This window comes from Oculina patagonica, chromosome 4 (genome assembly GCF_052425735.1).
Source record: "Oculina patagonica isolate OP01 chromosome 4, crgOcupat, whole genome shotgun sequence".
Lineage (NCBI taxonomy): Eukaryota > Metazoa > Cnidaria > Anthozoa > Scleractinia > Oculinidae > Oculina > Oculina patagonica.
The window spans coordinates 2450308-2477007 of record NC_135761.1 but is presented as its reverse complement, the minus strand read 5'-3'; the positions used below and the strand labels follow the sequence as shown (position 1 = coordinate 2477007).

The window sequence follows — 26700 nt, the reverse complement described above, 5'->3', positions numbered from 1 at the left end:
TATAGAGATCATGTTGTGGTTATAAAATTACACGAAAAACATTTGAACAAAATGTTTAGACTGAAGTTTGCTTATACTGAAACAACTCAGGCTTCATACAACATTTGAGAAAAAGGGAACCATTAATTATAAGGATGCTGAGTGTCTTTTACGTCAACTCGGCGTTTGGATGATTTTGTTAAACACCTGTTAAGAGTAGAAGTCGCGTATATGGTAAATTTTGGCGGTAAATGGTGATTAAATTGGATTTAAAGATGCAACGAGTCATTGTTAAGTGTTTGTATAATTTTTGTTCATTAAAATAGTGTCGAAAAACGAAATGTTCATTATTCCATTATTCCTTCTCTCAAATTACCATTATTGTGTGAAATGTCATTGGTTATTGTTAAAACCCATCTTTAAATGTCATAATTAACAATTATCCTGCGAAATCGCGCGGAATATCGTCTGATACTTGATACTTAGCCGACGAGGCCGTAGGCCGAGTTGGCTAAGATGAGAAGATATTCCGCAAGATTGAGCAGGATAATTGTTTTATTATTCAACAAATTGTCAACGAAACACATTTTGCAGATTAAAAAAACTGTAATAATGCAGCGCTTTACAAGATTTCGGACGAATCTTCGCAACCTACGTATATCGCAGGATATCTGTTATGTACAGATGACAGATAACGTTAACATTTTGACCATATATGGGCAGCGCGCGCATGTAAAACGTCCTTCTTGTTTATACCTGTCAACTGGGCGTTGATCTTATTTCGACCAGAAAAAAAAAAACATGCCCAGGCATTATTCATGAATCGTTTTTCCTTTTCAGCTTCCAATTATCCTCACCCTGTTCGTTTAAGTCAAAGAGGACCCGAGTTGCACCCAGGAAATATCTTAAATTCACAGAACATTTATACATTGTGGTCCTTACGAAAGTTGCGCTTACTAATTTTTAATTTTCGAGGGAAAACATTTATTGACATTTAATCTAGAACAAATTACAAGCTAGGAAATGAAGCAAAAGAGAAGTTTCCAGAGAGAATAATCTACCGGAAAACTTCTTCAACAAATACGTTGGATGTCTGCAGCAGACAAGCAAAGTCTCGTCTCGCTCAGATAAAATTCAATGCTTGCGCTTGTGCTTGCGTCGCTAGTGAAAACCAGGCTTAAGGTGGCCCGCGGGTATTTATGAGGCTGACAGCTCCCTTTTTTAAGCGCGTTTTAAAACGGGAAAACGTGAAGCGATTGCTTAGATTTTTGACAATCTGAAAGAATAATGCTTAAAGTATATAAAATGATAAATTTTATGGCGATCAAACGCGATTTGTTTAAGTTATGAGCAATTTTCGGAAGCCTTCATTTTTAATAAAATGCGATTATTTTTAAAATGCCACGGTGAATTTTTTTGTAATTACCCCAAAACGCTGCCAAACAGTTGAAGTTTACTCACAACAACTTACAGGAAAATCTGCTCCGTAGATTTCCTGAACGAGCGACATCTTTATTTTGCCCTTAAAAACTGTTGTGTTATGCGTCTGACTTGACCGTCGCATAAATGTGATACTTATGATAACCCAGTACCAGCCAGTTTTGAGGCTGATGTCACCTTAAGCTTGTGTGTTAAAGTTAAGAAGATCGTGTATATACATCAAATGTTAGCAGTCAATAAATAAGGATGGTTTTCAGCCGAATTTTTGAAAATATCAAACAAATGACGTTATTTCAAATTGCGAAAAATTTGTCGATTTGTTTTGCATTTTTTTAAAGCTGCAGCTAGAACAGGATACTGCAAAGGTTTGTGCCGAGTTTCAGCGTATTCCTTTCATACGGTTTGAAGAATTTCGGTCGCAAAGTCAGGTACATTTGCTTTCCAAGTTCTAGTCGCTTTGTAAACCCCGCATTTCGAATGAAATTATACTGTTGTTTTCGAAGAGAGGTATTACTTTCAAATTCCGCATGATCTTTTGCCACTTGCAAACAACACAGTCTAAAATAGTTACTATTAAAATGACAATTACCGTTCCTGTACATGTATTCCCTGGCGGCAGAAGATCGTGCAGAATTTTGGGTATTTTGGTTAATATATCAATTAAATTAAGTATTGTTTATGTCTTGATAGTTTTAAATGATAAATAAAATAATAATAATAATAATAAATACATTTGTATAGCGCTAAAACTGTAAATATTCTAAATCGCCGTTAATATGGTCGTGGTTAAAATATATCTCTGGTTTAAAATTTTTCAATACAGTGTGATTTTTATTTTATTTTATTGTCTCATATTCATTATCATAATCTGAAACAAAAGGAAATTTTAATTAAACTGGTTTGAAAAATTTTAAACCAAAGATAGTTTAAAATAAAATGAATCTATGTATCAATAGGACTAAAAAAAGGAAAAAAAAATAGTACAAGCTTCAAGGGTGGTAAATTCTGTTTTTTTTTTTAGATACCTTCTCCTTTCACAATAATACCTCATTGTCAAACAATTTATTTTGGCTGACATAGCATTAATTGAATGTTACTTTTAATTAATAGTTTTAAATTCACTTTTTGTCCCTCAGTTGCAAAAGATTGAGATAATGCTGTGGACGGTTCCTTGTTTCTTCTTGTTCGGTTCGTTGATGAACTTCGTAACTGCTGATGATCGATGCAGAACAGAAGTTAACATACCTGGCATGGCTCTTAAGGGCTTCGTCTTTAAAAAGATGTCAGTAACAGCCCCTTGCAAGTGTGATGTCAAATGCGAAAGAGAAATCAACTGCCAGAGTTATAATTATGTCAGGGAGGAAAACTTATGTGAACTGAATAATCGCACCAAGGAAGCAAGACCCGAGTATTTCCGTTCAGACCCTGCACGGTTTTACATCAGACGTTTAAACGGCAGAGGTAAGAACTGACTTGACAAAGTTTTTGTTATTCCCTTGAATTGTTATATACGTTAAAGATTTATGAATATTTTTTTTCTTTTTAGCAAAACGTAATCATGTAACCATGTCCCAGGTATTCGTCGCTGCATGTAAATCGATATAGCCGAGAGATTCAACCGCTGCACATTTGCTTGATAACAATCGGTGTATAGAAATCAATTTCAGAGCTCAATTGAACAACCAGTAGTAATCCAGAAGTCATGTGTGGTACCTGACAAAACATAAATGACGAACACCGAATTAGCCTGCTCTCTGTTCCCATGTCGACATACCAACTATCAGCCGATGCACAGCCTAATTGTTAAAAAAAAAATCATTTTCTTATTAAAGCTCCTCTGGGTTCCATTCCGGAGCTACCAGCGCAGTCGTGTCAGGAAATAAAGGCAAGCGAAGGTAAAGACACCATTAGCAGGAAGTACTGGCTGGATCCAACTGGAACAGGAACGGCAGTTTGGGTTTATTGTGACATGAACTTAGAAGGTTAGTCAATGATGATGTTTACTGTAATGTCTCTAATGCCGGTTGTGTATATTTTCTACTCTGTTGTTGATTGTTGTTTTCTTGGAACTCTGAAATTTTCTTTAGGTATCAGTGCATTTGTATTTTGGATTCCCTCACTATCAACGTTTGAAAACGTTTTATTTGTTTCAATCGGTTGTTGTCCAGATGTCGATGAATGCATTACCGGCAACCACGACTGTGACGTGAATGCAAACTGTGCCAACACTGTTGGCGGACATAACTGCACCTGCAAGGAAGGATATACTGGAGATGGGCGCTCGTGTTCAGGTAAATTGACTTTACTTCAGTAAAGCAACTGATTACTGGCGTTCGCTGAATGCCAAAACCTTCAAAACGTTTGTCTTGTGTATCCGTTGTTAAATGCGACCTGAATGCAAACTGCACCAACACTGTCGGCGGACATAATTGTACGTGCAAGGATGGATTTACCGGAGACGGACGCTCGTGTTCATGTTAATGGATTTTTCCGTTGAGCATATTAAAACAACTGATAACTGGAGTTCCCTGAATGTCAAACTTTAAAACGGACTGTCTTGTGTATCCCTTGTTATTGTAGCCGATATCGATGAATGCAGAAATGGCAGCCATAAATGCGACGTGAACGCGAACTGCACTAACACTGTTGGTGGACATAACTGTTCGTGCAAGGAAGAATTTTATGGAGATGGACGCTCGTGTTCAGGTAAATTGACTTAACGCCCGCTTCAGCTTATCGAAGCAACTGTTAACTGGAGTTTTCTGAGTGTCAAACTTTAAAAGACGCGAGGTTTCAAAAACGGTCTCCCAATAGATATATTGAAATAATGAATATATGAAATCATATATTTTAACTGCGGATGAAGAAAAAATGAAGAGAAGGTCCTCGCAATAATGAACACAACTTAAGCAGTAGGCAAAGAAAGCCTGAAAAAAATCAGGCTTGCCGGGACTTAAGTTGTGTTCATAACTGCGAGGATCTTCTCTTCATTTAATAGATATATTGTAGAAATCTTTTGGATAGGAGAAGAGAGAGATTTAATATACGAAAGATCATACCCACACCCACTGCGATAGGTACAGTGCTCTTACCAACTGAGCTGTCAAGTCAACTGGTAGCTGGTCACTTTGACCACTTTGTGAGTTCGTGATTTACCCGTAAAAGATGAAGATGTGAAAGAGGGTATATGAAATGTCCCGGGGGGGACTCCCATATGAAAGGGACGGGGATACTCGTCGTCTCGCTTAGGGGTGTAAATTTCGGATTTTGGACTCGCTCGGGGTGTTCTGGGCAAACTGTCATTATTTTTAGCCGTCAAGGTCTCGTTTAGGATTGAACGCGAAGAAATAACCAAAAAGAAAGAATTTTCATTCGTTATATTTACTCGATTCATATAAACAAAGTCTGTTTTAGGGGTCTTCATAAGCTTCGGCCACGCCCAGATTGGACTCTTTTAGGGGTAAAATTCAAAACTTCCGACGAGCATCCCCGTCCCTTCTATATGGGAGTCCCCCCCGGGTGAAATGTCAACGAGAGAAAGATTTAACGCATGAAAGATCACCGCGGTTATGTTTGCAACTTAAGCAGTTGCGAAAACAAAGAAAGATTCGAACCCATGACCACTGCGGCACTGGGTCAGTGCTCCTAGCTACCAACTGAGCTATTTAGCCAACTGGGAGCTGGTCATTCAGCTTATGTTGTCTCATATTCATTATCATAATCTGAAACAAAAGGAAATTTTAATTAAACTGGTTTGAAAAATTTTAAACCAAAGATAGTTTAAAATAAAATGAATCTATGTATCAATAGGACTAAAAAAAGGAAAAAAAAAATAGTACAAGCTTCAAGGGTGGTAAATTCTGTTTTTTTTTTTAGATACCTTCTCCTTTCACAATAATACCTCATTGTCAAACAATTTATTTTGGCTGACATAGCATTAATTGAATGTTACTTTTAATTAATAGTTTTAAATTCACTTTTTGTCCCTGAAATTCTCTTTAGGTATCAGTGCATTTGTATTTTGGATTCCCTCACTATCAACGTTTGAAAACGTTTTATTTGTTTCAATCGGTTGTTGTCCAGATGTCGATGAATGCATTACCGGCAACCACGACTGTGACGTGAATGCAAACTGTGCCAACACTGTTGGCGGACATAACTGCACCTGCAAGGAAGGATATACTGGAGATGGGCGCTCGTGTTCAGGTAAATTGACTTTACTTCAGTAAAGCAACTGATTACTGGCGTTCGCTGAATGCCAAAACCTTCAAAACGTTTGTCTTGTGTATCCGTTGTTAAATGCGACCTGAATGCAAACTGCACCAACACTGTCGGCGGACATAATTGTACGTGCAAGGATGGATTTACCGGAGACGGACGCTCGTGTTCATGTTAATGGATTTTTCCGTTGAGCATATTAAAACAACTGATAACTGGAGTTCCCTGAATGTCAAACTTTAAAACGGACCCCCCCCCCTCGGGGTTATTGTCTTGTGTATCCCTTGTTATTGTAGCCGATATCGATGAATGCAGAAATGGCAGCCATAAATGCGACGTGAACGCGAACTGCACTAACACTGTTGGTGGACATAACTGTTCGTGCAAGGAAGAATTTTATGGAGATGGACGCTCGTGTTCAGGTAAATTGACTTAACGCCCGCTTCAGCTTATCGAAGCAACTGTTAACTGGAGTTTTCTGAGTGTCAAACTTTAAAAGACGCGAGGTTTCAAAAACGGTCTCCCAATAGATATATTGAAATAATGAATATATGAAATCATATATTTTAACTGCGGATGAAGAAAAAATGAAGAGAAGGTCCTCGCAATAATGAACACAACTTAAGCAGTAGGCAAAGAAAGCCTGAAAAAAATCAGGCTTGCCGGGACTTAAGTTGTGTTCATAACTGCGAGGATCTTCTCTTCATTTAATAGATATATTGTAGAAATCTTTTGGATAGGAGAAGAGAGAGATTTAATATACGAAAGATCATACCCACACCCACTGCGATAGGTACAGTGCTCTTACCAACTGAGCTGTCAAGTCAACTGGTAGCTGGTCACTTTGACCACTTTGTGAGTTCGTGATTTACCCGTAAAAGATGAAGATGTGAAAGAGGGTATATGAAATGTCCCGGGGGGGACTCCCATATGAAAGGGACGGGGATACTCGTCGTCTCGCTTAGGGGTGTAAATTTCGGATTTTGGACTCGCTCGGGGTGTTCTGGGCAAACTGTCATTATTTTTAGCCGTCAAGGTCTCGTTTAGGATTGAACGCGAAGAAATAACCAAAAAGAAAGAATTTTCATTCGTTATATTTACTCGATTCATATAAACAAAGTCTGTTTTAGGGGTCTTCATAAGCTTCGGCCACGCCCAGATTGGACTCTTTTAGGGGTAAAATTCAAAACTTCCGACGAGCATCCCCGTCCCTTCTATATGGGAGTCCCCCCCGGGTGAAATGTCAACGAGAGAAAGATTTAACGCATGAAAGATCACCGCGGTTATGTTTGCAACTTAAGCAGTTGCGAAAACAAAGAAAGATTCGAACCCATGACCACTGCGGCACTGGGTCAGTGCTCCTAGCTACCAACTGAGCTATTTAGCCAACTGGGAGCTGGTCATTCAGCTTATGTTGTGAACATAACTGCGATGATATTTGATGTGTTGAAATCGTTCTGCCGCAGTTTAAATGATACGACATTTTTATATTCTCTTTCACATTGTCAATACTGCTAAACTGACACTGTTGTCTTTTCGGTGTTATCCGGTAACACAAAGAGGTTTTACAAAATTCAGCAAAACAGCGAACTTTCTTTCTCCAAGCGTTTACCAATGTGTTCTTTATTTCTTGTTACTGATCGCGCAAAAACTCTATTCACTGGCTTGGTATTAGCCATAAAATGAAGTGCCATACCTCGGACGTTCATGCAAATTCATACCCCAACTTTAGCAAAAAAGGGGGGATGAATTACCCCCCCCCCCACCTCCCCTAAGGTTCTTGTTCTGTTAATGCATAGCGAAATTATTTTGAAATGAGTAGAAAGTCCTTAGCTTACTTTACAAAATGACCTAATTTTTGTTGGCTGTGACGTGTTATGATGTCATATGACGTCATTAGAGCTGTAATCTTGGATCGGCCATCTTGGATTTCACTTTTTTCTTAGAAAGTCAGAAAATAAAGGAAATTGATACAGAATCAAGCCAGAATGCTAATGGAATGTAAAATTAAACAAATAGTCCGATTTTGATGTTGCAATGGCAACGTGAAAAATCTGGACACCTGGTTGTCATATCAAAATTTCCGCAAGGGATGAATGAACAGCTACTGATCATGAAAGTTTCAACATTATTCGCTTTTTTCACGATCCCATAGTACATCTTGTTTTATTTAAATAACCCCCCAAAATTTTTGCATAAGCATTGTTTTCATTTTCTCTGGGGACGATTGCACGTCACTGTAAATCCCAAGAGAAATTGAAAACAATGCTTATGCAAAAATTTTGGGGGTAAACAAGATGTATTATGGGAACGGTGAAAACAGCGAATAGAGTAAAACCCTTCTTCGAAATTATGAAAAAATCTCGAGGGGAGCATCCACCCCGCCTCCACCCGTGCGTCCGAGGGTTAATTTCCAGCATGCTTTCATTATTGCCGTTTTTCCCTACAGACAAGAATTGCGCTGAAATCTACAAATCTGGTGAAAGAAGAGACGGTGTGTACACAATCAAACCTGACAATTTGTCTGTCTTTGATGTGTTTTGTGACCAAACAACAGCCGGAGGGGGGTGGACAGTGTTTCAAAAGAGACTGAACGGTTCGGTAGATTTCTTCCTCTATTGGAGCGACTACAAACATGGATTCGGTGATCCGAGTGGCGAGTATTGGCTCGGTAATGACAAGATCCACCGCCTGACCCCACATGAAAACAACACTCTGCGAGTAGACATGGCTGACTTTGAAGGAAATACTGCTTATGCCGAGTACAACAAGTTTGGGGTTATGAGTGAGAATGAGAAGTACAAGCTGATCCTCGGCAGTTACTCAGGTATGAAGCTTTTCCTTCATGTTGCACTGCCAAAACAGCGAACATCTGAAGGCGGATTAAGGCGGGAAATAATTAACTTTCAAGAAAATTCCGTACATAGAGAACAGAACCTTCTTGGGTTATTGCTTGGTTAGGATGGTTTGCAGCCCTTTGTAAAGCCTGCGAGCAGACTTTCTATTCGGGGGCAAAGTGATTTGAACTCCTCGAGCACCGAAGGCGCGATCCCGCGAGTGCCTGAGTGCCGAAGGCGCGAGTGCGTGGACAAGGCGAGCCGCTCGCGCCTTCGGCACTCGCGGGATTGCGCCTTCGGCGCTCGAAGAGTTCAATTCACGTTGCCTCCGAATAGAGAGCCTGCTCGCACCCTACCCTTTGTACAAATAATTTATATTGCTATCTGAGCAGCTTTCTCGAGCAGCTTAATTAATAAGTTTAGTGGCAATTTTTTACGCTTGATTGTGCTAAGTGCAGCAGGCATACCGTGACAACATGTCAAACACGACAGAATGGTCTTATTCATAGAAAGTGGATTGTTTTAGAGTTAGAATCTTTGCGCTACTACATAGAAATAGTTTTCTACTTTGAGCGGTCGGCTGTACACAGGTTAATGCATCCTGATGGTTGCTCATTTCTTGATTTAACGCAGGAACTGCCGGTGATTCCCTCGCAAGTCACGATTGTCAAATGTTTTCAACTCAAGATGAGGATAATGACAGGTATGGGGGCAACTGTGCCACAAGCTATCAAGGAGCCTGGTGGTACAACAAATGTCGCAACTCTAACCTAAATGGAATCTATCGACAAAATAATCCCTCCTTAAAGGTCATGGTTTGACGTGGAGACACTGGCATGGAGATCACTACTCCCTGAAGAGGACCGAGATGAAAATAAGACCAGCGGATTTCTGATAGAACTGATTGTCATGTTCGCGTTTAAAAATAGCTGAACTGGTATACGTAATAACGCGTTTGAAAAGAATTCTATGCCACGTTGCTATAAGAACAACGTCTGGTTATGTAAAACAGGTTAATTTGATAAATATAGAACAATAGTTTTCAGATTATTAAATCAAACGACCATCAAATGTACCCACGGCAGTGTAAACACATATTTAGAAGATTTGAATAACTTGCGGCCCAGAGTTGTAACTAGATCCACCTTTAGGATGACTTTTAGCATCTTTGAGAGGAATGTTTGATTAACGAGAACTACATTAACAAATTAAAAAAAAATAATTACATTATCACAAAAACTCGCAGCCAAAGTAGCTAAGTTATTTAAAAAAGGGGACGGCTAGTTTGCGAGTTTCAGGTTTGCTAGTTTACTATGTATTGTATCATACTTTTATAGTCAATCGATACTCTACTACGGCATTTGCTCGTCAGTTATACGAGCTGAAATATAATCACTCACTTTTCACTCAACAGGGGTTTTCAAAGACTTCATAAGATCGAATTTTTTTAAAAAAGGTAAAGCCTGTTGTCGAGCCAAGTGGCCCAATAGGACCGGAACTAATCCCGGTTTCTTTAGAATTAAGCGACTGGCAATATTTCTACTTCCTCCTGTATTAGATGCTAGTCTATCGCAGGGTTTCCCCCAGCAGTAAACTCGGTACCCATTTATACACGTGGGTGTAGAGAGGCACTATGAGAGTGAAGTGTCTTGCTCAAGAACACAAAGCAGCGCCCCGGCCAGGGCTCGAACCCAGCGCCCCGGCCAGGGCTCGAACCCAGTGCCCCGGCCAGGGCTCGAACCCAGTGCCCCGGTCAGGGCTCGAACCCGGACCGTCTTCTTGACTCCACCATCTTAGATTTCTTGAATTTTTGATGACGTCAGAAAACCACTAAAACTCACTAAAAAGTAATCAAAAGCAACAGAATGATCTTAAAATGTAAAAGTTATAGCAAAAAAGATCAGCAACTAACATAAAAAAATCAAATTTGGTAAAACATGCCTGTTAAAATATGGTTGCCATGGAGACATCAAATTTCACACGCCATTCCAAATTGTTCCCGGATAAATTAAACTTTAGATATAGTCAGGGCGTTTGGAAAGTTTTGCTTAATTAAAATAAAGTTCGTGGGGCGCCGATCCCTTCAACCCACTCCCAGGAAGGTTAAGAGTAAAAAAATAACATCTGTCTTACTGTTTTGTTTTTGTCAGTTTTTACTTGTTTGGCGACAGTTTGAGAGTCGGGCTTCTCGTTCGCTGAATTATTTGCATTGGCAAAAGAAATTGTGCTGTATTACAGATGCTTGGCTCATTTTTACGGGAGAATTGACGTTCAGCGCAAATTCAGATCGAAGACAATCGTAATTCTAAATTTTAGTTGTTCCTGATCAATGTTTCCACTCTACCAAAATTAGTTTTTAATAAACATAAATACGCTATTAAGTTCATTAATGAACTGCGGCACCAGATTTATTATTATCAACATCGCGAGATTTCAAATTAACTGAAAAAGTGAAAATGTCCAGTCCTTAACCAATCATTTTAAAACTCTCCCAATATTTTAAAAACTCGCACTAAATAGATCAAAGCTTTTGTCAAGGAAAGCATCTGCTGAGGTGTTTTAAAATCTTTGTCTTGTGTTTATATTCTTATATATTTTAGATTACAAGCTGGTGGTTCTGTTTTTCTCTTCTTATTTATTCCTTATCAGACCTTAGCTTGTTGCAGGTTATAGTGCTTTGTATCACAATACGCGACCATCGCGTGTTGCTAGCTTCGAGAACCAGACATTACCGTCAATATGGCATTGACTGCCGAAATCAATCCATATACAACGGTCGGAACATACACAAAACGCCCACAACAAAAACATCAATTATCTTTCTCAAAATTAAAAACTGCAGCTTGGGAACTCTGCTCCGCTTATATGAGCTTAATACATTTTTATATATACCCCGCACAGCGGTCATTAAAACGAAACGAAAATATGCTCAGAGGATGGTAAAGATACCGCAATTCAATACACATAAATAGTTCCCTCAATGTAGTCTATTCCTTACATGATATGACTAAGAATTGAGGCTTATACTTTAAGCTTTTGGAACAAGCTCAGTACTTAAGGGAGAGAAGTTCATCTCTGTCGTATAGACGGGAAATTAAAAAGAGGACTAGAAAATTGACATCCCGCAAAGCGCAGTCGACCATAAACATTGCCGAACGTGCGTCCTAGATCTTTGCATCCGCCAATAAGTTAAACAATCGCATCAGGCAGATGATAACTGTTGTTATTAAAACTAGTTTCCAAATAAATAGCTTATTATATAAGGCAGCTGGTGCAGGCTATTAAATGTGTTAGCGACTGAACACTACTGAGAGACACCCTTGACAATACTCAATACAAGCTCGGGCTGCCTCCAGATCTGCAATAAAGACCATCTTTCAGGTACTTATATAAATGTAGGATATTCTCATTAGTGAGTCATTCCGGCATTTTCCATATGAATATGTTTTGTTCTTTGCATTTTGCTACCCAGGCGTGTATTTGTTTTTCCCGGTGAATTATTCATTATAAAAGAAAAGGAAAGGAAAGGGAAACCACAGAAAGGTGAGTGTGACTAGGAACATTTGAAAAAAAAAAACGGCGACTTTCAAGTTACGCAAACAAAATGATCAGAGGGAAAATTTAACGAATAAAATATGCAAACAAAAACGATGCCAACAATGAATACAAAGCGATGGGTGCTGTTCGACTAGGTAAAGTGTTAGGTCACAAATCGCGGCGTCGAGATAAAACTTTAACAAGGAATACAATCGGACAAAGTCTTTCCTGTATGTCAGAAGCCAAACTTACAAAGAAAGTTCAAAAAAGATATACTTTTTGTAGTTTCCTTCCACACACGTAAATGTATTGCAATAAAGGGGTTGTACATCTTGTCGATGTTGGAGCGGCTCACAAATGTTTGCAAAATAGTCAAGCCTTAAGTGTTTGTGATATTTAAATGTTTGTCCGAAATGTGGGTCTCGCTTGAATAGAACTGTTCCCTTCTTCTCCATTTTAATGCTTTGAAAATTAGCCTGAATCGTGGTAACCAACATAGAAATGATGTTTTACGGACCTTCGAAAAATAAAAACAAAATTCGCAGGTGTGCAATAGTCTTTATGGTAAGTAACAAGCCCTTTCGCCCAAAACGTAATATTTTACGTTTGAAAATCGAGAAATAACCTGGCTGAAACATATTAACAACTTTAAAAAACGTTCTCTGGTTAAAATATTTAAAATAGATGAGCTTTCGGCTACCAGTCTGTAGCCTTAATTTAACGAACACTAAAATAGAAAGCGAAATTGCTCTTGGTACTAACTGCATAGGAGAGACTGACAGATGCCTCCAAACTCAAATTGCGCTCTATTGCTAACCCGGCTTGGTCAAACAACCACTTAATTGACTTTGAAAATGCACGCGTAATTGACAAGGGCAATCATCGTGTCCGTAAGTCTTTGAAATCCTGGCATACTGTGAAAACTGTCAATACCGATAATAACTCAAAACCGTTGCCTAGGCAATATTCCATTCTTTTAGAACTATTTATTATTTCTAATTCACTTTTGTTTCGGACACCGGCCCACTCGATTTCACATTCCTTTTATATCGCTTGACAACATCGAGACAGAGAAAGACGATTGTTTCTCATCAATTTGATGTTCGCTCAATTCCTTGATAGTTTTCAGTCACTGAATATATTTTGCAATGCATTAAGACATTACGACAGAGAGGACGATTATTTTTGGTCTATTTTCTTTTTCGCACATTTTTTTTTTAATTTTCCCTTAAAACAGACTTTTCAAGTAATTGTTTGCTTGAATAACGTCGCAACATGGAAAAGCGATAATTGTTTCATCGTTTGATTCCCCTGTAGCTAATCGTTTCGTTCAAAAACGTCGATAGAGAGAAATGTGACAGTTTTTTTTTATTTTCCTTTCATTCGCTGGTTTCAGTTTCCTCCTAAAATGTAGTTTTCAAGAATTGTTTTCGCTTGACAACATGGTGACAGAAGAAGACTGAGTAAGTTTTGGTCGATTTGTTATTCAAACTATTCTTTTAGTTTTCCTCTCGGTCGATCACATTTTCAACTTACCATTTCGCTTCAAAGCAGTGCGACAGAAAATGTCGATTTTTTTTTACCATTCAAAAACTCATTAATAATTCATAAGCCCATCAACCTATCAACTGGTCGATAATACGTCACGTGGATCGACTTTATATTGATAAAACCTCTTCCTTATTAGTATGCGGTGTTTTATCAGATATAAAGTCACTGCACGTGATTTATGAATATTAATTAACAATACATCAACTGAAACAACAAATGGTGGTGAATATTTAATGTTCTTTACCCACGCAGTACATTTACTTTTGTACAAAATTAATAGTACAGTTGTTAAATACAGATCCAGAAAAATTCTGTACCTTTCATCATTCTCTTTGCACACTTCTTCGGCAAATTTAATCTGCCAAAAGTTCAATGACTCAGCCGTCGTACTGGTTATGTCAGTGTCCAAGAATTGCACTTTAGAGTTGTCAGTTCTGAAGGCGCAAGGCTCGATTGCTGGACTTCGATTTTTCCTACCATTCTGCCATTCTCGAAAAATTTTCAAGGACCACTTTGTCGCTGCCTATGTTGACTTTGGGGTAGCACTTTCAAATAATTTCCTCTCTTCCTCGGCATTTTTAGGCTTCCGAAAAGCCCTGGAAGTGGACGCCATGTCCTCTTCGTTCAGTTCAAAACACGTGTGAGATTTGATTTTCTTGCATACTTATTTTCTACGTAATATTTTTTTCGTATGCTAATTTCCAACGCCACATAGGCATCGATGATATGAACTCTATTGGGACACGCTTATTTAGGAATGTCTTTGAAGCCGTTCAATAAACTCGCAGATCGTGCTTCATCAAGTCTAAAACACTCGGCTGCGCCTCGTGTTTTAAAGCACTCCTGCTTGTTTATTAAACATTACATATTTAGTTCTTGTTCGTTTTTTTCGGTTTGCGTCCTCAGTGGACTAATTGATTGCTCGACAACATTGAGGCAAGGAAAGGACTGATTTTTTTTCGCACAATTTTTGCACAATCTTTTAGTTCTCCGTTAAATAACAAACAAACTTTTCAAGTAAATGTCTTAATTGTTCGCAAACACTAAGTTTTTCTTGAAAAACTGATATTTCAACTAATCGTTTTGTTTAAAACAGGCAGGAAGAGAAAATAAAAAAATAAATGGAAACTTTGAACAGTTTTAATCAATTTCTTCAACAGTTTATAAATTTTTATATATATGAATAAATGAATTCTGCAACTTTGATTAAGAAAACTGGAAAAATTGAAGAATTATGTCTGAACAGTCAATATATTTGGACCAAACCTACAGGTAATTATGACGTTGCCGTGGCAATGTCAAATACCATGGATTCACCGTTGACAAATCAAAATTTCTGTGAGGGATGAATGAACTACTACTGAAAATTTTAGCATATGAATATTCTCTTGGTATCATAGAGTAAATCTAGATCTGCATTTCACAATTACAGAGAAATCCCTGAGGGGATCCACCCTCCTCCCATGTCTTTGGAAGGTTAAAACGGTTTGTCTTGTGTATCTCTTATTATCGTAGATATCGATGAATGCAGCAATGGCAGCCATAAATTGATCTTACACAAACTAAAGATAACAAAAAATTAAAATAATGACATTAAATACAATCAAGAAAAAAAGAGAAAAAATTGGAAGAAAACGACCTAAGTCATTACCTAGTACCATGTTTCAGCATTTTAGCGAATTTATTCGTTACTCGATGAAAATTGTTGATTGTTGACACTGCTAAACTGAGCAATGTTAAATTGTCTTTTTAGTGGTATTAAGTATACCTGATAACACATTGGGGTAAAATCGCCTAATTTATTGGAAATTTTTTTTGACACAACACATTTAGGGATTCTGTGTTTTCTCGGGGTGATGTTTTTTTGTGTATATTCCGTAACTGCTTATAGCGTGAAAACTACTGTTTACTGGTTTGGTAAAGGTAAAGGTTAAGGCTGCATACGAGCCTAGTGGCCGACCAAGGTTGGAGCTCATCCCGGATTCTGTAGCATGAAGCGACTAGGAGTATTACTACTCCCCCTTGAATGGGATACTAGTCCATCGCAGGGTTACCCCCATAGCATTAAATCCGTCGGTACCCTTTTATACACCTGCGTGAAGAGAGGCACTCTGAGATTAAAGTTTCCTGCCCCAGAGCACAACGCAGTTCCCCAGCCAGGGCTCGAACCCGGACTGCTCGATTAGGAGTCCAGCACGCTAGCCATTAGGCCACCGCGCCTCCCACTGGTTTTGGCATATACCAATAAACGACGCGCTATTTTTTTTTATTTCCAGTATACTTATTATGATCGTTTATTTCCTTCTGCAGCTTACAAGGGCAACTGTGCTGATATCTACAAATTTGGTGAAAGAAGAGACGGTGTGTACACAATCAAACCTGACAATTTATCTGCATTTGATGTGTTTTGTGACCAAACAACAGCCGGAGGAGGGTGGACAGTATTCCAGAAGAGACTGGACGGTTCGGTAGATTTCTTCCTATATTGGAGCGACTACAAACATGGATTCGGAGATATAAGTGGCGAGTTTTGGCTCGGAAATGACAGAATTGAACGCCTGACCTCAGATGAAACCAATATGCTCCGGGTAGAATTGGAAGACTTCGAAGGGAATACTGCTTATGTCGAGTACGATATGTTTGGTGTTACGAGTGAGAATGACAAATACAAGCTGATCCTCGGATCATACTCAGGTATGAAGCTTTTCCTTCATGTTGCACTGTTAAAGCCCTTTCGACACTTCCTACCGGACAAAATATTGACACAGTTTTTACAGCTGTAGTGTAAGATCCCACACACTTTCAGTTACCAGAAGAAATCATTGGACAACCTTTCGTTTTCGTGAATCTTCAAAAAAGACCTAAGGTTTTCGGAAGAGGACAAAAAACCCTAGTAAATTCGAAAAGACCAATTAAAAGTTTCCCTAGAATGACTGAACAGACAACAACTTTAGAGCACAGCCTAAAACTAATCTAAGCACTCCAGGAGAAGACGGTCGTTGTGTGCCACTGAATCTATTCCTCCAGAGAAATCTTGGGAACAGCGGCCGGCTTTACACATGCTAGTAACTTATGGTGGTTGCTTAATATTTCTTTATTCTAAATCTTAATTAGGAACTGCTGGTGATTCACTCGCTTATCATCATATCGTGGTCGAAATTTTACAACTCAGGACCAGGATAATGACATCCATACATACGGCAACTGTGCGAAGAAGCGTCACGGAGCCTGGTGGTACAACACGTGTCACGACTCCAACCTGAATGGCATCTATCGTCACGCAAATCCCTGCCCCAAAAATAATGGTGTGATGTGGAAGCACTGGAAAGGGGATAAGTATTCCCTGAAGAGGACCGAGATGAAAATAAGACCAGTGGATTTCTGATCGAGCTGATTTTCATGTTTTCGTTTAAAAAAAGTTGAACAGATAAAAACATGTTTGAAAGGAATTCTAGCAGTTATATCACGTTAGTAATAACGAACAACGTCCGGTTTTTGTAAGTAACAGGTTAATTTCATAAGTTATTAAATTCTTAACGACGTTTCCAGCTTAAAAAAAATCCAATGCACATCAAAACGTGCAGCCCGAGTAGGGTAAATCCCGAGACTTTGAGAAGTTTGTAAAGAAATGTTTGTTTAACGGAAACTATGTAGTGTATCATACTTTATAATCCAGACAGAAAAAGAGGGACTTTAATGTTTGATGAAGACTAGTTTGAACTGTTGCCGTACGGCTATTGGTAATATTCATTTCATACAATAACTGAAGATGATAGCGCGCTGGCATCTGTCGTGACCGAGTTCTGAAAATCCCAAAAAAAAATCTCCAATACTGAGTGATGGCGCTGAACTGGTATCTGAAATTGAAAAGGACACCACTACTCCCTTAAAAGGACCGAGACGAAAATACGGCAGTGGATTTTTGATCGAAATGATCTTAATGTTCGCCTTGAAAAATATTTGAACTGATCATAATAACGTGTTTGAAAGGAATTCTAGTAGTACGTTACAAAAAGATTTATAAGAATCTGGTTAACTAAATTCACTTTAAATATGACTTTTAGCACCCTTACGAGAAGTGTTTTTACTATACTTTCTATAATCAATACACTGACGCTACATCGCGTGTGACAACAAATTTCTCTTCAATAGGGAACAGGTCAAAACTATTTACATGCTAGGGACCCACTTTTTAGGGGTAGGGGCAAAGAAGAGACCACGGGTCTCCAAGACTAGGAAGCAACCCCCCTCCCCCAGACGAATGAAAATAGACTGAGCCATGGACAGAATTTGAAAATAGTAAATCCAAACAAGTCATGACTGTGGTAATGTTCCCTTCAAAACTAAAAAAAATAGCCATTATGCTTGCAGTGCTTACTTTTATAAAAAGTGCAAATATTATGCTCGTTTTCCAAATTATGCTAGCTCAATCGATAAGGGTCTTGATAAGTGAAAGGCCACTGGTCTCCCAGGCTAGGTGGGGGATTGGTGAGATGCCACGGGTCTCCCCAGAGAGGTAGGTGGAGGGGGGATAGGTGAGAGACGGTGGGTGGGGGAATAGGTTAGAGACCATGGGTCGAATGCAGTTTACCATGTGATAAAATTAAAAGAAAAAAAGACCGAAATTTACAAATATCAAAAATCCAAAAACTTTACAGGAATATGTCGATATTGCGACATATTATATTATATGCATATAGAAATTATCATTGGAGAAGATCCTGAGTATTACGGAAGAATTGCAAAGCAGTGAAAGTTTTCGCATGCAAGAGGAAAGTTTTATGAATGTATCATAACTTATTTTGTAAATTCAATTTGCCCTTGAACGACAATTCCGGCTTCCCTGCCAGCAAACACAAGACAATCGAAGTCATCCAGAGTTTGTTTGCTTGAATGTGTACATTACTGATTAAACACGGAAAGAGCTCTTTATATTTTTCACTAAAACAACACTTTAATCGAACCTTAAAGAATTGCAGTCGTCAGATATTTCTATTTGTAATAAATGACAATATCGTTTTGTCTTCCTGAGGATTATCTTTCCGACATTTGAAGAACATGCTTTTACCAAGTTGTTTTCCTATGCTAAAACGTGTTGACGTTGTGGTTACGAGCGTTCTTCTGGTTAGATAATAGCCCCCACTGTGTAAATAGCTCACATTGAACTGAAACTATACCGCTTCGTTTCTGAGGAAACGAAGCAAAAACACTAGTGCTAAAGCTTTAGTTTACTTTTATTATAGTTAATGCTCATTTTTTTCTGGGAGTGATCCAATTAGTTACAACTTACCCAGAAAAGGTGGCACTAATCGTTAAATATAAAAAATGTATTGGTCATTTTGTCAAATTTGTCATTCGTATAAATCTGTCTAAATCTTCCACATAGTCGTGTATTTTCTTATTTTTCTATTATAGGAAACTATTGAAGAACTTCCCCAATATTTTAAAAACTTGCATCAGATAGATCAAAGCTTTTGCCAAGGAAAGCATCTGCTCAAGTATTTTTAAACCTTTCTCTTGTGTTTGCATTTTTTTTGCCATTTCTTTTAGATAAGCTGGCTTTTCTCTTTTTTTCTTCACATCTAATCCTCGAGCGGTGGAAAAGCCTGGTTGCAGGTTAATGTATCTTTCAAACGTCAAAGGCATTGACTGCAATTAATTCATGTGCAAAACGTAACGGAACAAATACAAAACTCCCATACCAAAAACATTAGTTATCTTTTGAAAATTAATGGGTATTGGAAAACCCTGCCTATCTTCATTTCCGTCGTACTAGCCTTGCAGTTAAAGTTCAAGTTATTTCTACCTTACAGGTACTTATATAAATGTAAGAAATTGATATTTGCGAGTCATTCCGCCATTGTCCAAATGAAAAATAAACAGGAAATATTTCAAAAATTTACAAATTATCTAAAAATGCCGTTTTGTTTACTTTCTTGATACCCGTGACTATATGAATTAAAATGTTTTGTTCTTTGCATTTCATTATACATGCAGGCGTCTACTATTTGTTTTTCTCCGGTGAATTGTTCATTACAAAAGAAAAGCAAAAGAAAGAAGGTTGAGACCACCAAAAGGTGAGTGTGACCAAGAACATTAAAATAACCACGAATTTACGCAAACAAAATGATCAACAGAAAAACATGAAAACGATGCCAAAAATTTATACAAAGTGAAGGAAGCTGTTCGACTAATATTTTTTTTATAAATTGCAACAAGGCATAACATCGGATATAGTCTTTTCTGCCTCGGATGTCAAAAGCCAAACTTATGAATGAGAAAGTTAGAAAAATATATATTTTTAGAGTTTCTTCACAGAAACGCAAACATAAGGGTTATAGATCTCGCCGAAGTTAGAAAGACTCTTAAATGTTTGCATAACAGTCAAGCCTCGAACGTTTGTGCTATTTTGATGTCCGAAATGTGGGTTTCGCTTGGATGAAATTCTAAAGTGTAACAGTTGTTTCCCTCCTTCTTATTTTAATGTTTTTTAAATAACTAACATAGAAACGATGTTTTACGACCTTCGAAAAACAATTGAAATTCATCAGTGTGCAATAGTCGCTCTAGAGACCAGCATGCCATTAAAAATAACCATCTATAACTAATTGATGAACTTAGTTTCGTTAATGTCCTTAAAAGTTTTAATTTTGATTTTAATATGTCTCTCCATACAGTTACAAAAGATCAAGAAAATGCTGTGGACTGTTCCTTGTTTGCTCATGTTCGGTTCGATAATGAACTTCGTAACTGCTGATGATCGATGCAGAACAGAAGTTAACATACCTGGCATGGCTCTCAAGGGTTTCGTCTTTAAAAAGATGACAGTAACAGCCCCTCACAAATGTGACGTCAGATGCGAAGGAGAAATCACCTGCCAGAGTTACAATTACGACAGAGAGGAAAACTTGTGCGAACTGAATAATCGCACCAAGGAGGCAAGACCCGAGAATTTCCGTTCAGACCCTGCACGGTTTTACATCAGACGCTTGAACGGCAGGGGTATGTACTCAGTTTTAGATACATATTACTGGTCCAAGTTTCTGTAATTTTACTGAACTGTTATTTCGTAAAAGATATATGAGTATTTTTTTTATTTTCTTTAAAACAAAAGTTAATAGTATCATCTACGTGACTCACCTGCGATATTTTTGCAACAATTTTACAAAATGTATACTCAGAGTTACCGTAAAGTTCGCAAACAAACGATTTCCCAGAATAAGGTATTCAGCGCTCGATGCAATCGATATAGAGATTCAATCGGCATATAGAAATTAATTTCAGAACTTAATCGAACAATCAGTAGTGAAAAGCAACCATAACGAACCACTGGATTATGCTTAAAACATAAGCCTGCTCTCTCTCGGTTTCCGTGTCGGCATGCCAACTATCACCCATTACATTGGGGAGCAGGGATAGCGTAGTTGTGATAGCGCTTGCCTCCCACCACTGTGGCCCGGGTTCGATTCCCGCACCCGGCGTCATATGTGGGTTGGGTTTGTTGTTGGTTCTCGTCCCTGCCCAAGGGTATTTATCTGGGTTATCCGTTTTCCCCCCCCCCCCCCCCCCCACAAAAAACACACTACTAAATTCCAATTCGATCCGGAACAGTTGGACGTAGAGCCACTCTGTGGAAGTGCCACGACAAATTCCCATTTATTATTTTCATTATTATTTACAAACTATTCTTAGACATTTACGAATAATTTTTAGATAAATTTCTCATTTTCTTATCAAAGCTCCTCTGGGTTCCATTCCTGAGCTACCGGCGCAGTCGTGTCAGGAAATTAAGGCAAGCGAAGGCAAAGACACCATTAGCAGCAAGTACTGGCTGGATCCAACTGGGACTGGAATGGCAGTTTTGGTTTATTGTGACATGAACGTGGAAGGTTAATAATTAGCTTAGTAATGTCAGTTCTGCGTTGTTTTAAGATTTTGTTTTGTTGCTGTTATTGTTGTAATTTTTTTCAAAAAGAATTCTGGATTTCTTTTTGAGTATCCGGTCTTCTGATTTTCAAAGGTTTAAAGCGTGTAATGTTTTCTATTCCATTTGTTATGTAGATGTCGATGAATGCATCACTGGTAACCACGACTGTGACGTGAATGCAAACTGTACCAACACTGTTGGTGGACATAACTGCACGTGCAAGGAAGGATATACTGGAGATGGACGCTCGTGTTCAGGTAAATTTACCTTACCGTAAATGATGGATTAGCACCGCCACTCGAATAATCACCGCACCCTTACCAAAAACAATTTAATAAGCGCCGCTCTCGAATAGGCGCCGCGGCGCTAATTTGGGTATTTACAAAAAGACTGTGAAACTGCGTTACACACTGTGTGAGAAAGTAATGTCGTTTTTGACTTACGTTCAAGATTTCTTTATTTTCAAACGAGGGCCGGGTCTATTATAAAAAAACTTGAATTAATTCAAAAATCCTATTTTTACAGAGCCCTTTGTTTCTCGTGCCAACGGCCTGCCGGCTAAGAGTAACGTAAAGGGCTATGGAGAGGAGAATGGAAGCAAGCCAGTAAGTCAGCTCTTCGGTGACGTCACTGCTCACGATAGAGCCCAGACTCCCTTAAGTCGAGACCGCCCGGCTGGCTGTTCCGTCTCCCGCCCAGCGCCCTGCCCCGCTAAACTGTCATGTTCTGATTCTTAATAAATGTTTCACGGGTAGCCATGATAGCATGTCACGTGAATGTCGTTGTAGCTGTAGTGTACATAATTGTAGCTGTTCGGCCAAAATGTACACTACTTTAGCAAGCAACAGCGTAACGTAACTGAAACGTTAAACCTGTGTAAATAAGAGGGTTGATCTGGACGCTAAAAAAGAAAAGGCGGCGAAACGCTCCCTGATCTCATTAACAATGTGCGATTTCTCCACCAACCATCGATTCCGACTTGCAACCATGCTTTGAATTTTGCTGCAGTCAAGGGCTCTCGACCCAGTCCTACTTCGCATCACACATCGCTCAAGAGAACAGGGCGCGTTTCGCTGCCCTCCCTTTTTACGCCCTAGGTATAATTGAACTCACTTTAGCGTATTAAATCACCTGATTTAAAATAAACTACTTTAATCTCTTGTGTATCCATTGTTATTGTAGTTATCGATGAATGCAGCAATGGCAGCCATAAATGCGATGTGAATGCACACTGCACTGACACTGTTGGCGGACATAATTGTACATGCAAGGAAGGATTTACTGGAGATGGACACTCGTGTCCAGGTATAATGACTTTACTGGAGCGTGTTAAAACGACAACTGACATCTGTACTTCCCTAAAATGTCAAAATTAAAACGGTTTCTCTTGTGTATCCCTTGTTACTGTAGATATCGATGAATGCAGCAATGGCAGCCATAAATGTGACGTGAATGCAAACTGTACCAACACTGTCGGCGGACATAATTGTACGTGCAAGGAAGGCTATTACTGGAGATGGACGCTCGTGTTCGGGTAAATTGAATATCCCCTTTCAGCGTATTAAAGCAACTGATAACTGGAGTTCCCTGAGCCGAGTTTCAAACTTTAAAACGGTTTGTCTTTTGTATCCCTTGTTACTGTAGATATCAATGAATGCAGCAATGGCAGCCATAAATGCGACGTGAATGCAAACTGCACTAACACTGTTGGCGGACATAACTGCACGTGCAAGGAAGGATTTTACGGAGATGGTCGCTCGTGTTCAGGTAAACTGACTTAACTCCTGGTTCAGCTTAATAAAGCAACTGTCAACTGGAGTACTCTGAGTGTCAAACTTTAAAACGGGAAGATGCGATGGATGGATGGAAGAAATCTTTTGGATAGGAGAAAGATTTAACACATGAAAGATCATACCCACAGCCTCTTCGTTACCAGTGCAGTTCTCTTTACAGCTGTAATGTCAAACCAAGTAGCAGCTGGTCACTCTAATTTGTGGATTCGTGATATACCCGTTGAAGATAAAGATGTGAAAGAAAGTATATGAAATGTCAACGGGATAAAAACACTTCGAACCCATGACCTCTGCGGTACTAGGGCAGCTAGTACCGACTAATTACCAATGGAGCTATCAAGTCAACTGGGAGCTGGTCAAAAAACATAACTGCGATGATATCTTTTTTAATTTCTTCCTCCCTTATTATTATATATTTTTTTTTTTTTTTTTTTTTTTTTTTTTTTTTACTGCCCCCAACCCCCCCCTCTCCTTTTTTTTTTTATAGGTAAAAAAAAGAGATATTTAAACCCCCTTATATAAAAAAAAAATTCCGTCGCAAAACAGCACTGACTTCGAAATACACAAGCAGTCTAGCGTAAAGAACGATGCTACATTTGTAGAATTATGCTACGTACGTAGATAACGTTACGTAAGATGTAGGGTATAAATGAAAGTGAACTGTTCCAATAAAGTTTTCTTTATTTTTCGTAACTAGAGCGCACGAAAAGCACTGTTCACTGGTTTGGTGAAAAGCAATTAATGACGCGTCATATTTTAATCATGTTTTATTTCCAGCATTCTTTTCATGATTGCTGTTTTCTCCTGCAGACAAGAATTGCGCTGACATCTACAAATCTGGTGAAAGAAGAGACGGTGTGTATACAATCAAACCTGACAACTTGTCTGCATTTGATGTGTTTTGTGACCAAACAACAGCCGGTGGAGGGTGGACAGTGTTCCAAAAGAGACTGGACGGGTCGGTAGATTTCTACCTTAACTGGAGCGACTACAAACATGGCTTCGGCAACCTGAGTGGCGAGTTTTGGCTTGGGTTGGAAAAGATTCATCGCCTGACCGCATGTGAAAACGACACACTGCGTATCGACATGGCTGACTTTGAAGAAAATACTCGTTATGCCGAGTACAACAAGTTTGGTGTTACGAATGAGAATGACAAATACAAGCTGATCCTCGGCAATTACTCAGGTATAAAGCTTTTTCATTCATGTTGCACTGTTAAAAGTGGTGCACGTCTATGGGAAATAACTTCCAAGAAAATTTCGTTTATAGAGAACACAATCTTCTTAGGTTTGGGTGGCTTTGTACAGATCAATTCCAACATTGCTCTAAACGTTTATCGTGCAAAACAGGTTTTTTGTGCAGCTTTAATTTATAGAAATTAGACGATAAATGAGTGTTCTGTCACTACTACCATTGTTCAAATATCTAATATTGACAAAGCGGTAAAATTTGTTTACTTGAGATTTTTATGTACGCCAGATTGTGCCTGGTGTTAAATACAGCGAGTTCATTACCGTGTGAAAATATCAAACACGACAGAAGGGTCTAAATTATAGGTAGTGAATGTTTTAGTTTGATTGGTCTGTTTTATTTGTTTTAGTATAAATTGTTTTGCTCACAAATGGTAGTCTAGCCTGTTTACAGCCGCCTATTTCTCTTCAAAAAAAAATCTTGAGAAGAGCGACTGGCTATACAGAGGCTGATTATTGGTTTCTTTTTTTAAACTAAATGTTTCAGGAACTGCTGGTGACTCTCTCACTTTTCATCGCGGTCAGAATTTTTCAACTCAGGATCAGGATAATGATAACGATTTGGATGAAAACTGTGCCAGCAGCTGGCATGGAGCCTGGTGGTACACCAACTGTCACTATTCCAACCTGAATGGAATCTATCGTCTCGAAAATCGATCCTTCCGCGAGGGTGATGGTGTGAACTGGTATCACTGGAAGGGATATGAATACTCCCTGAAGAGGACCGAGATGAAAATAAGACCAGTGGATTTCTGATGGAACTGATCTTTATGTTCGCTTTTAAAAATAGTTGAACAGATAATAACGAGTTTAAAAGAAATTCTAAACGCCCGGGTAAACGTACATTACTAAAAGATTTGTAAGAATCAGGTTAAATTTATTAGTATAATAAAATAAGTGACCATCAAATGTACCCAGTGTAAATTCATTTTAAGCAAGTTTGAATAACTTCAGAGAACCAGAGCAGTAAAATTAGAGAAATGTTTGATTAACGGCTCTGTATTGTGCCACATGCAAGTTGCGACGAGCAAACTGTCAATTAATATTGGTACATTGCGCCGCAACATTGCAGAGTTCCCATCAAAAAAACACCCGGTTGACTGTAAGCTCGGTCACGTGTCGTTTCTGACCGGTCAAAATATATTAAAAATTGTAATTTTAAACAACCACTCGTGTTTGCTGTTCGTTCAATAGTCTTCGTTTGCGTGAAATAACAAGACCCGCTAAGTCTTCACTGTTTTTAATTTGCTGCAAGATTCTTGAATAAATGGCTTCTCGATGTTCTTGTTAGACGTGATAGATATGATATTCTTTCTGAATCCGTTTTTTCCAAAATTATTGACCTTCTAAACCTCGAGGTGACGAGTCGTTAGAATTAAATTTATCGCTTAAAATTTTAATTCGTATCAAAAATGTTATTTCTTTTTTCCGTCATCAGTAATTATTTTAAAAAACCATGTACCTGACCAGTCAAAATTATCGGCAAACCGAAACTTTGTCCGGACAAAAAGGCCAACTGGACCGGACATTTTCTACGCTTTGACCGGCCGTTATTTTGAACTGTTTTTGAGCCCTGGACGCTAAAATACGTGCGATAACACATTTTCCTTTAATAGAGTTTCCGCCCCTACAACCACTACGGCCATTTGTGTGTCAGCGCCAGCTGGAATATACACATTTTTTTTTCTTAGACTTCGTCAACTCGACATTTGTTGGTACGATTAATATGCTTAAAATCTTTCTTCCCTGGAACGTTCATCGTTCTAACATTCCAGGCTGCAACTACCTTTCTACTCCAGCCGTCATTAAAATAAACGAAACATTCTCATTCCGTGTCGCCATTCTGTGACAGATATCGATGTCTTTGTTGGAGATATGCATGCTGAGAACATTTCCGAGTTTGATGATTTTTTCGGGAATATTTTCTCGGAAATACCATTTATTATATGGCTACAATAGTACGCGCGCTCTGATTGGCTGCTGAGCGGGCATTATTTTCTTGTAATGACCGGGCATTATGAAAATTTTTCTCGGCTCGATGGTTTTTGAGTTGTGAGTAAAAGCTACTAGCAAGGGGGCAAAAACAACAAAAAATGCCGACAAAATATAGCTATCTTTTCAATAACTGAAAAGCATACCGATACTACTTTGGTGTGCATATGAGC

At 38.6% G+C, this 26700-nt stretch overlaps 2 protein-coding genes and 1 pseudogene across 2 annotated transcripts; all 3 read left to right on the top strand.

Annotated features, from left to right (window-relative positions):
- The first annotated feature begins 2573 nt into the window (after nucleotides 1–2573).
- On the top strand, nucleotides 2574–9872 carry LOC144651149 (uncharacterized). Its single transcript, XM_078511041.1, has 10 exons — nucleotides 2574–2880; nucleotides 3252–3401; nucleotides 3588–3710; nucleotides 3776–3895; nucleotides 4000–4125; nucleotides 5422–5625; nucleotides 5691–5810; nucleotides 5934–6059; nucleotides 8087–8464; nucleotides 9108–9872. The coding sequence occupies exons 1-10, from the start codon at nucleotides 2574–2576 to the stop codon at nucleotides 9293–9295; spliced, it is 1842 nt and encodes a 613-aa protein (XP_078367167.1). The 3' UTR covers nucleotides 9296–9872.
- A 4877-nt stretch (nucleotides 9873–14749) lies between these two features.
- Nucleotides 14750–16947, top strand: LOC144651148 (fibrinogen C domain-containing protein 1 pseudogene; annotated as a pseudogene).
- A 3310-nt stretch (nucleotides 16948–20257) lies between these two features.
- Nucleotides 20258–25291, top strand: LOC144649139 (uncharacterized). Its single transcript, XM_078508594.1, has 6 exons — nucleotides 20258–20564; nucleotides 21302–21451; nucleotides 21624–21746; nucleotides 23134–23256; nucleotides 24093–24470; nucleotides 25023–25291. Exons 1-6 carry the CDS (start codon nucleotides 20258–20260, stop codon nucleotides 25289–25291), a joined length of 1350 nt encoding a protein of 449 aa, XP_078364720.1.
- Nucleotides 25292–26700: the final 1409 nt, after the last annotated feature.